Raw genomic sequence first — 14,613 nt, 5'->3', positions numbered from 1 at the left:
GCCCTTGGGCTTCATGATGGAGCCTGGGGGTGCCATGTAGGGTTGCCCACCTCCAAGTGGGGCCTGGAGTTCTGGAATTACAACTGATTTCCAGACTACAGGGAACAGTTCCCCTGCAGAAAATGGAAGCTTCAGAGGGTGGATTCCATGGCGTAATAACCCCGTGACATCCTTCCCATCCCCAAACCTGGCCCTCCCCAAGCTCCACCTCCAAATCTCCAGGAATTTCCCAATCCAGAGTTGGCAACCATAGCGGCAATCTATGTCGAGGAGGCCCTGATGGGATGGTGTTGGAAGGGACCGTCCTATTTCGTTCCTTCGACCTCTGCTTGCTTAGCCCAGGCTGCATGGAGAGAGAGAAACCCCCATCCGTTTCCATGGGAAAGGGGCTTCCTTTTCATCTCCCCACCCCCCGCGCGCATTGGAAGCCCGGATCGTGATCTCGTTTCCTTCCCCCCACCCCCTTCTGGCTGGGAGAGGGAAAATAGTCCCAATTTCCCCTCCTCCTCGTCCCCGTGGGAGGGCTGGAAAACTTTTTTGGGGGAAGGAGTAAACCACATGGTTGCTGATCTTTTCGAACAGGACGAACAGTGCGGGCGGGCGTAGGAAATCCGAAAACAACTCCGCGTCAATAAACCTAAAGCGACGGCGAAGTTCTTTTTTTCTCTCGACTGGGGGGAGAAAGCTGCCCGCTTAGAGAAAAGAGGCTGACATCGGTAGCGCAAGCGTAGCCAAGACCCGGCGCGGGAGAGCTCTTCTTAAAATTCGGTGCGGTCGGGCGCAAAGGAGAGGAAAGAAGGGCGGAGGAAAGAGCCTCTCGCCGGCTGGGCTGAATTAAGTCCCGTCGATTTCAGTGCGGGCGGGCTCGCGCTGGGCGGAGCTGGCTCGGGCGGGCGCGTCTCCGAACTTTTGTTTGGGAGTGTTTGTGCGCCAGAGAAGTTGGAGAACTTCGGGATTATTTATTATTATCTTCGCCGCGCCGCCGTTTGGACGGGCCGGATCCCGCGGGGCCGGGGAGAAGAGCCCCAGGAGCTCAGCGGTGGAGGGCAGAGACCCCGCGGGGGGCCAGCCAAAGCGGCGGCTGCCGCCGTCGGTGCAGGGCATGCGGGACGGAGAGCGCGGAGCTGCTGCCTGAGAGAAGCGGCTGAAGCAGGGAGACCGGCCGAGCCCGCCATGGACCCCGCCGGGCAGCCCCCGCAGCAGCCGCCGCCGGCCGCCCCCTCGGGGCAACAGGCGCCTCCGGGGCAGCCCTCGCAAGCGGCGGCGCCCCCGCAGCCCCCGCCGCAGCAGCAGGGGCAGCAGGCTGGCGGCGCCGTGTCCGGGGCCCCTCCGGCCGGGCACCAGATCGTCCACGTTCGGAGCGACTCGGAGACCGACCTGGAGGCCCTCTTCAACGCCGTCATGAACCCCAAAGGCGCCAACGTGCCCCACACGCTGCCCATGCGCCTCCGCAAGCTGCCCGACTCCTTCTTCAAGCCGCCCGAGCCCAAGGCCCACTCCCGCCAGGTGAGCCCCGCGAGGGAGGCGGGCGGGCGGCTGGGCGCCGGGTGGGTGGCGACGCCAGGGGGCGCTCCTGAGGGAGTCTGAGCGGGGGGGATGGAGGAGGAGGAGGAGACGGGCTCTCCTTCCCCCCTCTCCAAGCCGTTTTATGCAACTTTAAAAACTCTCTCCCGTTTAGTTTTCAAAGCTGAAGGGGCAGAGGGCTTCCCCACAGGGGCTTTGGAGAGGGGCATCTGGAAGCCTTTTCACTCCATAGTAGCTTTAAGAGCTTTCCAGCCCACATTTCAGGGCATCATCAGAGGCCAGTGGCGTCTGAGAGACCAACCAGATTTTCAAGGTGTAAGTTTTCCAGAGCCCAAGCTCCCTTCTTCAGGTATCTGAAGAAGGAAGCTCTGACTCTCGAAAGCTTGCTCTCTGAAAATCTGATTGGTCTTTCAGGTGTCACTGGTCACAACAACAACTGCTGATTAGCAGTTCTTTTTTTTACAATGAAGAAGTTCCAGACAACCAGGGATTGCATAGTCAGTGCAATAACATCAACACCATCTTATAACTAGTTAGTAAGATTTGAGGCCAGTAGCGCCGGAGAGACCAACCAGATTTTCAGAGTGTAATCTTTCGGGAGTCAAAGCTCCCTTCTTCAAAGGTATCTGAGGAAGGGAGCTCTGCCCCTGGACAGCTGATATCCTGAAAATCAGGCTGGTCTCTAAGGTGCCACTGGGCTCAAATCCTGTTCTTCTACAGACCAATATGGCTACCCACCTAAAGCACTGATTAAAAAGGTTTGCTAAGTTATCTCAGAGGCCCAAACAGACCTGGGCCACTTCCACTTTTTGAGGCCCCTGAGAAAAATAACACATAAGATGTGTTGTTTTTTTAAAAAGCTGTAAAACTTCGTCAAGTATCAAAAAATCAACAAGTGTCTAACTTTGAGCCCTCCTCGAGCTGCTCCCACCCACCCATTACTCCTGACCATTGGATTAGGAGCTGGGAGATCCAGATTCACATCTTCATTTTATCATGGAAACTTGCTGAGTAGATCCTATTTCCAGTCACCCACTCTCAGCCCAGCCTACCTCACAGGGTGGTGGTAGTGAGAATAAAGTGGAGGAGGGTGGAACGATGAAGCTGCTTTAGACCTAGTGGGGACAAGGAAGGTGTAGACACCTAAGTAACTATTTATCTAAATACTTTCCACTCCGTGCTTATCTAAAGACCTTTTCACCCCATAACCTATTAATAGTGCTTAGAAAAGGGAGTCTTTACCCTCCACACGATCGCACACCTCCAGTAAGGTGAGAAGAATAACTTGTTCTTTACCTGTTACGATCTGAGCTCAGGGAGGCATCTTCATTGGGACGTGCAAAGTTTACAGTGCTGTTGAATACAGGGAGTCTGGGGCCATTACCGTCATCGGTATTATTATTATCAACAATAGTAATAAGCAATATATGTTCTACTTCACCAAAAAAAGGTGGGGGGGGGGGTGACAGATTCTTACTCTGTTTTCCATCTACATCTTGAAAGCATAGGAGTTAAAATGTGAGCAAATGCTATTTACCCCTACTTGTGCTAACTTTAAGAACAAGTAAGTTGCCATCGCACCTTCAGTTTCTTCTTTAGATAGGGGTGTGTGTGTACGCCATTGTTGTCCAGGTGTGTGTTACTGGTGCCACATCTGGCTAAACAAACCTGCCCATTTAGCAAAACGGATGTTTGCACATTTATCTTTCCAGCAAGGGTGTATGAAAAACGAAGTGTGGAGGAAGCCGTCCTAAGCCTGGAGGAAAAAAGTTTCCAGGTCAGAGGGAGTGACTTTCTAGCCAGCTGGCTTTCCTTATAGAAATGGTGTCCCTTATCATGACTGATGTTAAAGTTGCCTTGCTTCCCCAGGCACGTCACTACTTCTTCCAGTCTCTGAGTCATAACCATAATGCGATTCAGTTGTTGCTCCTTTTTTAACCCACAGAGGTCCCTTTGAAAGTTTTCTTGCACTGTGTGGTATTTCCAGTTTGTTCCTAGCCTTCCTTGGAAGGATCTGGGACCTTTAAAAAGGAGCTCCCCAAAGGCTTCATAGCTTCTTGTGGAGGCTGGGGGGAGGCAGAACGAGAGACCTCTGTTTTGTTTCCCATTTTACTTTCTTATTGAGAGGTCTCGGTCCCTTTCCTGGGCCTCTGAGCAGAGGGCAAGACTTGGCTCTCCTTTCCGTTCCAACAGTGGCTGGTCTTGGTGACCGTGTGGGTGGATTGGCATTCTGCACATCCCTTGTGCTTGCTGTGGGGGAGCAGCCCCACTTTTCAGCCCCCCCCCTTCTCCCTGGCTCTTGAGAGTATATGGTGGTGATGGGAAGATGTAAACACTGCTGCTATTGATGGTCTACCTCTTTCAAGTAGGAAGGCCTCATGTTTATGAGGAGGAGGTACCAGGTAAGCAGCTCTCTTCCCTTGTGAAATGCTGCCTTCCCAGGAGGACTGAATGTCCCTTCTGTTCTGGCCGCTGGTAAAGAAGAGAAAATGTACCTAGTTCATTTGTAGAGAAATATGGAGGCATCTACTTAGATCCTTTTGCCTGTAGTTCTTCCTTTCTTCTCATAGATGCAGAGGAGTTAGCCGTGTTAGTCTGTGGTAATAAAATCAAAAAGAGTCCAGTAGCACCTTTAAGACTAACCAATTTTATTGTAGCATAAGCTTTCGGGAATCAAGTTCTCTTTGTCAGATGCCAGTCTCTGTATCAGGCATCTGACGAAGAGAACTTGATTCTCGAAAGCTTATGCTACAATAAAATTGGTTAGTCTTAAAGGTGCTACTGGACTCCTTTCTTCTCAGTTAGGCTTCCCTGGATAGCTGTTTCCTGTGCCACTTCCTTTTTTCCTTCCAGGCCCCCTCCCCCTTGTGTCAAACTTTTGCTCTAAGCCTCCTTCTGTAAGAGAGCCATCACTTCGTTTCCCTCCATTTTGGCTTCCCTGGTGAGAGAATTGACCTTTCCTCTAGTTTCATTTCTTTCCCAGAGTAAATCCCTGGACGGACTCATTCAGGCAAGCCACTTCTTCCTTGATTCTACTCTTGGGGTTACTCCATCCCAGGGGCTGGGCCTTATGGGTGACGGCTGACAACTGTTTACCCTTTCCCCCCCCTCTGTCGGAAGAGGAGCTTGGAGGGGGGAATTTCACTCCCTGTCTCCACACTTGCATTATAATGAGTTTTTTGCATGCACACGCCTCCTCCCCTCACCCCTAAGTTTGTGGGAAGTCTGGTATTTCACTCCGAGTTCAAGGCCGGTATTATATGCAGACTGGCTTGATTTGTGTGTGTGCGCGCATGCTGTCTAGGCTAGGCCCTGTGTTTGGAATAGTAATAATTGCACTCTTGTTTTTTTCCTATGGTTGGGGGAACCTATCTGAGAAATGAATTACTTATAAGGGAAAGGGGACTTTGATCCTGCCATCACTCTTAGTCGATATCTGTTTGTGCGCGGAGTGAAAGAGGCCAAAAAAGTCCAGTGGCGGCAGAGCTGTGCTTTTAGCTGGCTTGGTTTTCAACTTATTCCAAGGCTTCATTGTCACCGTGCACAAAATAAATCTTGCTAATTGCAGCGCTTGAGTGCTGTTGACATTTTGCTGATGCCATCTGTAAAGTGGATTGTTTGCAGTCCTGAAGCTTAAACCAAGGTGGTTGCGGACAGACTACTTCCCTCACTAGCCATTAATCCAGTAAAACCTTCACCGTTGGGGAAGGGGGTCCAGGTATACTGAAATATTGATGCAGATGACAAAAAAATTCATGTTCTAATGGGAGTTATAAGTATTTAAAGACAAATTTTACTGCTAGGCTGTAAAACGAGGGGCTTTTATTATGTTATTGTCACATCTCCTGTGCTGCCAGCGAAAGTGAAAATTGCTGGTCTTCAGCTGCTGGTGAGACTTCTGTAGTAGATTATGTCAGTTTTTCCATTTATTAAAGTTCATTTGAAGAGGGACTTGGCTGTACATGCTTCTTTTTCTTAATACTTAAAAAAAATTGATTTGAATCTCTGCACACAACCTTCTTGGCCAAGCATTATTTCATTTGACGTATATTAAAACTTAAAAAGCCCAGTCTTAATAATCGTAGAGAACGACTTCCTTTGGTTTCTTTGAACTTTAACCTACTACAGGCTTATCACATAGTTTCCAATATCTCCACTCCCTTGACAGTTATGGAAGACAAGTTACTGGCTGTGCACATAAGTTAAAATTTTGACAAAATGGTTTGAGAGCAGTTTTCTCATATCTTCCTATTTGCAGAGTGGCGTTAGCCTGTATTTAAACTGTTGTATATGTTGTGGTTACTGTGCAGTGCTTGAATAAAAAGGTGCCTGAATCCACCTGCCTAGAGGATTTCTGTACATGAGAGCCAGCGTGGGGCAGCGGTTAGTGTGTTGGACTAGGATCCGGAACACCCAGGTGCAAATCCCCCGCTCTCCCATGGAAGCTCGCTGGGTGACCTTGGGCCACTCACACCCTCTCAGCCTAACCTACTGCACAGGGTTGCTGTGAGGATAAAATTTAGATGGGGGTGGAATGTTGTAAGCTACTTTGGGTCACCACTGGGGAGAAAACTTGGGTGCAAACAAACAAAATACTTGGAATGCACACCTTTAATTGGTATGCTTGTACAGCTTGACCCTTAAAGCTTTGGTATGCGTGTACAGAGTGTAAGCTATAAATTTATCTACCTCATTTGTTCTCCATGTTTCTCCCCAATGGGGTCCCAAAGTGGCTTACGTTGTTGTTCTCCATTGTATCTGCACAACAACCCTGCGAGTTAGAGTAAGCTCTGTGTGTGCGTGTGTGTGTGTGACTGCTTCAAGGTCACGAAGAAAATTTCCATGACAGTACGGATTTGAAATTGGGTCTCCCAGATTCTAGTCTGACACTCTTAACTGCTGCGTGACACTGTGTGCGTGCGTTCGTGTGTGTATTAAAATCTTTGAGGACAGTAACATGCTTAAATTTATTAACTCTGCAGATTACTTAACTTGGGAGATTTAAGCAGAAACTTTCCAGACCAAAACCTCTTCTCCAGATGAAAGTGTGTCTTGTACATTGAGCTGGAATGAATAGTGAAACGTACAAGCTGTTGTATATTCTGCAAGCATGGGTTGTTTTTTGTAAAACAAAAACAGACCAAGCCTCATAAAACGAGCATTTTAGCAGACTGTAGTTGTCCCCATGTATTCCATATGTATTAAACTAAAGTTCCTTGCTGACAGCTTGATCCATCTATCCCCGCTTCTTAAAGTAAAGTGGGTAGCTGTGAGCAACCTCTGTTGCAGCCCAGAGGTTTTATTCATTTTCCCTCCCTCCATGCAAAACTGTTGTTTTTGTATGCTTAAGTTCTTGGTTATGGTCCCTTTGATAGGTTATTTTTACCATCTTTATTTTAATGGATTTTAATTGTTTGTTGCTACTGTGAGCCTCTTTTAAATCTTTTTTTTTTATGCTGGTCATCTTATATTGCCCATTTACCTTGAAAGTGTGCAATATAAATACTTTCAATAATATTCATATATTCTCCTAAAGTTGAAGAAGGGATCTTTTTTCTTGTTTCACTTACAAGTATTCCTGACTTTACCCTGGCCTATTGTGCAAGCAGTTTTGCATTTGAAATGGGAGTCCTGGGTTCAAACCCTATTCAACTTTGAAACTCTCAGTGCCGAGCTTACCCAGTTCCACCCCTCGCCCTGCCTTAAAGCCTTATTGTGAGGATAGATGGAACATGGTGTGTGTGTGCTGCCTTGAGCTCCTTGCCCTAAGGATGGGATGCGAGTTTCTCTGCTTGTTTGTTCCCTTCCATGTTTTTTCTGTTGTACATGATTTGGGAGGTGTTCTTTGAGACAATGTACATTTCAAAGAGATTTGGTAATGTCATATTCTGCTTCCTGTGCCGTGCTTTACCACTCCTGAATTCTTCTCTCCTGTTTGAAATTAGGAAGTTTACAGATTTTCTCCTTGATTTCCCCCTCCAACCTTACCGCAGTTGATCTTTTCTTATTCTAGAATGCCCAGATTCTCTAGACTTGTTCCAGACCTGGGGCATTCACAAGCCAGAAGATTTTCTAGGACGAAAGGCTCTCCCCTTCTGCCCGTATACATAGAAGTGTATAAGAAAGCTCACCTTAGGACAAGATAATTCTTCTCCATGAAGCCACTTTCTTCCTAGAAGAAGCAGCTTGTTGTAAACTTCCTAATTTGGCTTCCTGAAAGAAGTTCTAATTGAAGGTGATTCAGGCAAGTGGATATTTAAGAGATTGGGGTTTAATTCTTATAATCTGGAATGCCGTGGATAAAATGAGCAGGTAACTCCAAGCCTGCCCAGGAAAGCGTTCCAGATTATTTGTGCGGCAAGAGTTGAAACGGAAGCACTTCACTCTGATTGATTGGTTTGTGGAATTCGCTGCTGAGAGATGTGGCGAGAACTGCTATAAACTAAACTAATTTTCAAAAGAAAAGAGCAAGAGTCCAGTAGCACCTATAAGACTTAACAAAATTTGTGGTTGGGTATGAGTTTTCTTGAGTCACCGTTCACTTCTTCAGATACTTCTTCAGGTAGCTGAAGAAGTGAGGTGTGACAAATATTGTAAGTCTTACAGATGCTACTGGACTCTTGCTTTTTTCTACTGCTGCAGACAGACTAATACGGCTACCCATCTTCATCTAATTTTCTGAAGGAATTTGACAAATTCGTGGATGGCAGGCTCATTATTAGCTGTATTATACTTAGTTGGACCATTGCTGCATCAGGGTCAGTACTGTCTACTCCGTGTAGCATTGCCTCTCCAGGGTCTTGGCAGAAGTCTTTCATATCACCTACTACCTGGTTGTTTTAACTAGAGATGCCTGAGACTGAACGTAGGGCCTTCTGCATGCAAAGCAGGTGCTTCTGCACTGAGCCATGACCCTCTCCTCTATCACAGGCCGTGACACCTGTCTTCAGAGGCATTGCAAATCATTATGGAACTAGGATCTCTGTGTAGAGCCTCCATGTTCAGAGGCAGTTATCCTCTGAACGCCAGTGCTGGGGAAAGCTTTGTCCTCTATTTTTTTTTTTTTTTTTGGCGCTCTTGGATGGCTGGTTGGCCACTACGATGGACCTTTGGTCTTCTTCAGTTTTCCTGCTCATGTGTCGAGGTGCGCTGCTCAACCATGCCTGCAGAGCAGTGTTCCAGAACATTTGTGTAGCCATAGTTCTTTCCTTCCATTGTGTTGACAGCAATCACTCTTAGGATCTGTATTTGTTACTCAGCACCTTCTTGTTTGCCCAGTGTTATGCCCCATAGGATGCATATGGGCCCACTGATCTCAAACACCTGACTTCCCAGCTTTATAGGCAGCTATTTATCAGTTAATTCCCTGCACGAGTCATGCGTTCTGCTTCTATATTTAACTTGTCTCACTCCTGCAGTGACAGCATCGTAGGGGCAAGCTACATGGTACGCACAACAAAACACATGTAACAAAACCCAACAGCTGGATTTTGAAAGCAAAAGTAGCTTTTGGGAGGAGGCGCTTGAATACATGGTTGCCGAAGGGCTTTGCCTGCCTATTGTTTTCTTTTTGTTGCTTTTTCTATAAGTTATAAAAATCAAGACATGATCAAGGTTGCAGATAATCTAGTAAATTAGAATGTTTTTATTGGTTCTTATAATTATCATAATAAGTGCATATTCCTTATATTAAATATGACAATACCAAATTCACATTAACACAGTGAAATTCAAACTATAAAATAGGGAATTCAAGCTCAAAGTGCTGTTTGTGCTTCACATTAGACCTTAAGCAGGAGGTCAGTTTAGCTATTAATAACCAATCCCGTATTCTTTGCAGCCTTTCTTCTTTCCTTTGGGCTGTCTGTATATTCCAGTATTTTCTACAAATGAGCCTCAAGGTCACAACTGGGTATAAAACCACATTTTTCAGGAGTTCTGTGCATAATGCATTTTAAATAGACACGGTTTTTTGCTCAACAACAAACTGAAGTTTGTTGGCCAAACTCCACCCCCCTTCCCCATGAATAGGGAGTTGCATAGAAAAACTGGTTGGAAAGGAAGGGGTAAAAGCACTCTCATTACCACTCCTGTTTGCCTACAGGCAACTTTTTTGTTTAGTAGCTTCGGGAGGGTTATCTGGCTAGGTGCTTGTTAACAAACATTTGAATGTATGATCTAGTTTGCCCCGTGGACCCAAGAAAATGTAGTGTTATGACTGGAGCTGATCCCTCCCCTTCCCAGTTTTAAAGCAAAGGGGCTGCAGGGATCTCATCCCAACAAAGTCACAAAGGATCTTTCTCTTAATTGCCTTAAGGACAGTCCTTGGTGGGTGTGACCAGAGAAGGGGATGCCGCTGTTTGGATCCAAGGGCAGTGCATAAGCAAAAAACCAATCAAAAATAAACAGACAGTGCAGTTCTGTTTGTGCAAGATCTTGCACTTTCCTCCCTAAGTGCCCAGAAAAAAGTCACAGAAGATCTTGTACAAGCAGAAATGCAAATAGGGATAAAATAAGTTCAACTTGCAACAAGCAGCTGTTGTGTTCTTTTCTTCTTGCATTTTCACTTGTGCAAGAGCTTTAGCATGTGGAAATTTGGTGCTGGGTTCAACCCGTTGAACAGAATTTAGTTTATTTTCTGGTAGGCAGGTAAATACACTTTTATTCCCACCGTTCCGCTTTTATTCCCACCATTCCTCAGGAAGTTCATGGTGGAGTGTGTGATTCTTTCTTCCTCCATATTATCTTTGCAGCAACCCTGTGAGGTAGGTTAGGCTGAGAGGATGGCTGGCCCAAGGTTACCCAGTGAGTTCACCTCAAGCAAGGATTTAAATATGGGTCTCCCGAGACTTCAGTTCATCACGAATCACTGCATCACAATGTCTCCAGGTTCTGGTACTTTTGAGGCTTTGACAGTTTATAGACTCTGATCCTGTACGGATGATAGTAAGATTTTATTATGCTCTGGAAGTCACGGTGGGGAGTAATGTTTCCAGGAGTGGTCTGAAATACAGAGAAGAATGTTCTAATGTAGGAGGAAATGTGAGGAAAGTTAACCTAAAGAGTTGCCTTGTCTTGCTTTATCCCCCCCCCCGCCCCCACTCCCGTCTTTTGTCATCTGGAACACATTTTAGCAATAATCAGACAGTTGTTATTACTGTTTGCAATGTGGACCTCATTTGTCCCGTTTTGTGTGTGTTTTGTAATCCTCCTTAAATAGCTTTCACAGCTGTCTCCAAAGTTTCTTGCTAAAGATGTGGGACAAAAGAGGGAAAGCAGCACTGGGGAGGAAGCTGGTGGGCAGAGGGCAAGTGGAATCCCAGTGCCTAACACTGCAAAGTACATCAAAATGGATAGCCATGTCAGTCTGTCTGTAGCAGTAGAAAAGAGCAAGAATCCAGTGGCACCTATAAGACTTAACAAAATTTGTAGCAGGGTCTGTGACTCATGAAAGTTCATACCTTACCGCAGATTTTATTGGTCTTGTAGGTGCTACTGGACTCTTGCTCTTTTCTACTGTAAAGTAGGAAAGAAGCTAAGGGCAACATCAGTTTTAAACATGTCACAGAAAGGTACAGCAGTCATGCCATGCTGTTTATCAGCCCAAATGTATTTTTAAAAATTCTCCATTTTTACTTACTCATTCAGCATTTGCATGAAAACAAAATTCTTGCATTATCTACTGGATGCTGGTTGAGTGGCAGCACTCTTTGTTCCTTCACTTATTTCATCCTTTTGGTCCTGTGAGGCCAGATGTTCTGGATCGTGGAGCTAAGTTGTCTAGAAAGGTAGTTGGCTGCCTTGTATATTTTCTTTCTCTCTCTGTCTCTCTCTCTGCAGGCCAGCACAGATGCAGGGACAGCAGGAACACTGACTCCTCAGCATGTCCGTGCTCACTCCTCCCCAGCCTCGCTGCAACTGGGCACAGTCTCTCCAGGGGCACTCACCCCCACTGGTGTAGTTTCTGGAGCTTCACCATCTTCTCAGCATCTGCGCCAACCATCTTTTGAAATCCCTGATGATGTGCCCCTGCCACCTGGCTGGGAGATGGCAAAAACACCTTCTGGCCAGAGATACTTTCTGAAGTAAGTGGGTTTTTGCTTTCCTTTATGAAAGAAGGAGGGGAATGGTCGCAGTGACAAATTTAATGCATTTTTGGTTTGGTAGAGTTCATAGTTTATGCCTAAGAATGTATTCATTTACTTTACTTGAGGTGGACAACTTGTTTGGTTTTGCTGGTCATCAGGGCTTATTTCAAGGGGAAACGCACAGGAACACAGTTCCAGAGGTCACATGTCAGGTAGCCCCGCCCACCTGACTCTTGGCCATTTTGGGCCTGTTTCAGCCTGGATTGGGGCCAAAAGGGCCCGGATTGGGCCTCTGATGGGTGGTGGATCACTCTCCCACTCAGCAGCGGCCCGTTCTTGACCATTTTTGGCCCCTTTTTGGCCATTTTCAGCCCCTTTTTGCCATTTTGGGCCCAATTTCAGCCCTGGATGGCCAGGATTGGGTCCAAAACAGCTAGGATAGGTGATGTCAGGGGGTGTGGCATATGCAAATCAGTTATGCTAATGACACACTTCTGGTGATGTCAAGGGGTGTGATGTATGCTAATGAGTTATGCTAATGAGTTCCTACAGCTCTTTTTCTACGAAATGACCCCTGCTGGTCATATTGTAACTGTATTAAGCTTACAGGGTCAATGTGCAGCTAACTTATACTTTTTAATTGCATGAGATTTAATGAATCAGTTTTATGGGTGTCCTTGAACATTCTCAGTATATGGAAGGACCACAATTCAGAGGCAGAGTGAGTATCTTCCAGCTGATAGGTTCTTTGAGAGCAGCACTGGAAAGATTTCCTCCCTTATTTCCTTATCAGAGTAAACGGTTCTAAACTCCATCTTTCTTGTTCATAGGCAGCTCTTTTTCCTTGTATCTGTTCTTCTTGGTTTGGAATAGTTGTAGAAGAGAGTGATGAGGGGTTCCCTGTTCCTGATCTGTTTTCTGCCACCTTTGTGTGTGTGCGCATGCACCTGTATGTGTATACATAAAAGCTGTAACTCTAGACAGTAGCAACAGCATATAAGTTGTGTGTTTTCCCATACCTTCTTTTAAACTGCTTTGATTGCAAGTATATGCGTCCTTTCTGCATCTATGTAATTATATGATTGGGCGGGGCCTCGAATGCAAGGTCCTTAAAATCACATGGGTTCCAGTGCACAAATGACTCATCCAGATGAGGCTACATCAGAGGTGACTGGTACCTTTAGCAGAGAGCAGGAAAGGGAAATCTGCCCTGTGTTCAAATGCGCTTGACTAGTTTGGAGCCTATGCAGGTATCGTGGCTGGGCTATCATCTTGGCGGCAGGATGGGAATCTGTATTAGAATTTAGGAGCTGCTTTAACCCCAGGATGGTGCAGTCTGCAGACTCTCAAGGAAAGGTCATTTAAACAGCCCTCATGCTGAATCCAAAACTAATAGCAGTGTTCTATACCGAAAAGATTAGTAGGGAAACAGTAAAAGCCGATAGCTGTGTTCTATACTGAAAAACAGTAAAAGCTGATAATTAAGTTCAGTTTTGTAATTTGAAAAAAGGAACTTTATATTTTCAAACTGCAAATAGAGCTACATGTGAAGGCTGTGGCGTTAAAGGGGTATAAGTGAATAGGAAGTTAAAAGAATGAATATGTACACTCCCGTTGTTTCTGATTGCGGGTGTCTGGGGTGAGGCGAAATTTATTGGAGTCTTTTTGATATTCTGTGTAGTGTTCTAAAACAGGCAGAGTCTGTGCTTCAAAAAAATCCCCACCTGAGAGAGAGAACCGGATGATATGTCAATAAAATCACAGCCAGCCATGGAAAACACAGTGGCGGACCATTTGATTGCCATTTTGAATTTCTGGAAGAAATGGTGAACAATTGTGCATGTTGGGGGTTGTCTAAACATTGTGTGCTTGTGGGCTACTTAAACATCCAGTGCTTGGTGTTCAGTTTGGGGAGATTAGCTTAACCTGTTCCAAAAGAAAATATAGCAGGCATGTCTTGAGATGCTAACTGACCAGCCTTGTGTGGCACGTTCTTGGGTGTTTTAAATAACCTTGATCAGCTGCTTGGTGCTGAATATTTCTTTCAAATTGAAATAATGTTGGGCTATTCAGAAGGCTTAGCAGAATTAACATATGTAGGCCTGGAGTGGGCACACCACACAGTCTACATGCTGACTCTCTGCGTTCCTGCATTCTTGATTCCTGGTCGATTGGCACACCACCCAGGAACCGGGAGAGTAGTGTCAATATGTTTCATCTGAGCACAATAAATCTCTCATCCTTCTCAGAGCACAATATTCCCATATACTCTAAGTAATATTCTTACATGTCTTAAGGTCCACTGTGTTCCACTCGCTATGCTTCATAGATAAGACAGAACATGATCACAGCGTATTTGCTTAGCTAGCTGTGACTGGTTTAGAATGTGTAACTGTTGCTATAGACATATTTGGTCATTGCTCTTTTCCGGGACTTCCTTATTTTTTTTTTTAATTACTAACACTACAAAAAGGGAAAAATGGGAACAGGGGGAAAGGGAAAAAACAACATATAAAAACACACACACTACATCTACAGGTATTGCCTTCCCTTCATACTACAATTATTTGAAGTTAAAACTTTGTAATATGCTATTAGATTGGTAGATCTTATAAAATACAAACTACAGTCAGGGTCAGGTCTTCTCCCCCCCCCCTTGCGTCTCGGTCGCAACTCTCTCTGAACAGCTGCAGTAGCTGTGCTCGCTCCCTCCTCCCCACCCCTTCAGCTTCAAAGTCCTCTTCTTGTTGGAATTCTTGATAGTTAGACACAAAGTCCCTCAGCTGTACTTCCGATGTTATCTTGTAGGCTTGGTCTTTATAACTAAACCAGATACCTTCCGGAAATAACCATTTGTATTTTATTTCACGCTTCCTCAGAAGAGCTGCAAACCTTTTATATTTGAATCTTCTTTTCCGAGCTAAAAATGGAACGTCCTTCAATATCTTAACCAGAAAGTCCAAATCCACATTGTACGAATTATATAAGATGGTGTCCCGAG

General features: G+C 45.6%; 1 protein-coding gene across 10 annotated transcripts in view; it reads left to right on the top strand.

Moving 5' to 3' along the window:
* The first annotated feature begins 797 nt into the window (after positions 1-797).
* Positions 798-14,613, top strand: part of YAP1 (Yes1 associated transcriptional regulator) — a 131,140-nt gene continuing 117,324 nt past the window's right edge. For all 10 annotated transcript variants that reach the window (XM_054973205.1, XM_054973204.1, XM_054973203.1 and 7 more), the window contains exons 1-2: positions 798-1,506; positions 11,365-11,609. In XM_054973205.1, the coding sequence (XP_054829180.1) occupies positions 1,174-1,506; positions 11,365-11,609 (578 nt within the window). In that variant the 5' untranslated portion in view covers positions 798-1,173. The remainder of the gene's footprint in view (positions 1,507-11,364; positions 11,610-14,613) is intronic.

Source organism: Eublepharis macularius, chromosome 3, assembly GCF_028583425.1.
Source record: "Eublepharis macularius isolate TG4126 chromosome 3, MPM_Emac_v1.0, whole genome shotgun sequence".
Lineage (NCBI taxonomy): Eukaryota > Metazoa > Chordata > Lepidosauria > Squamata > Eublepharidae > Eublepharis > Eublepharis macularius.
This window is presented reverse-complemented; position numbering and strand designations above follow the sequence as displayed.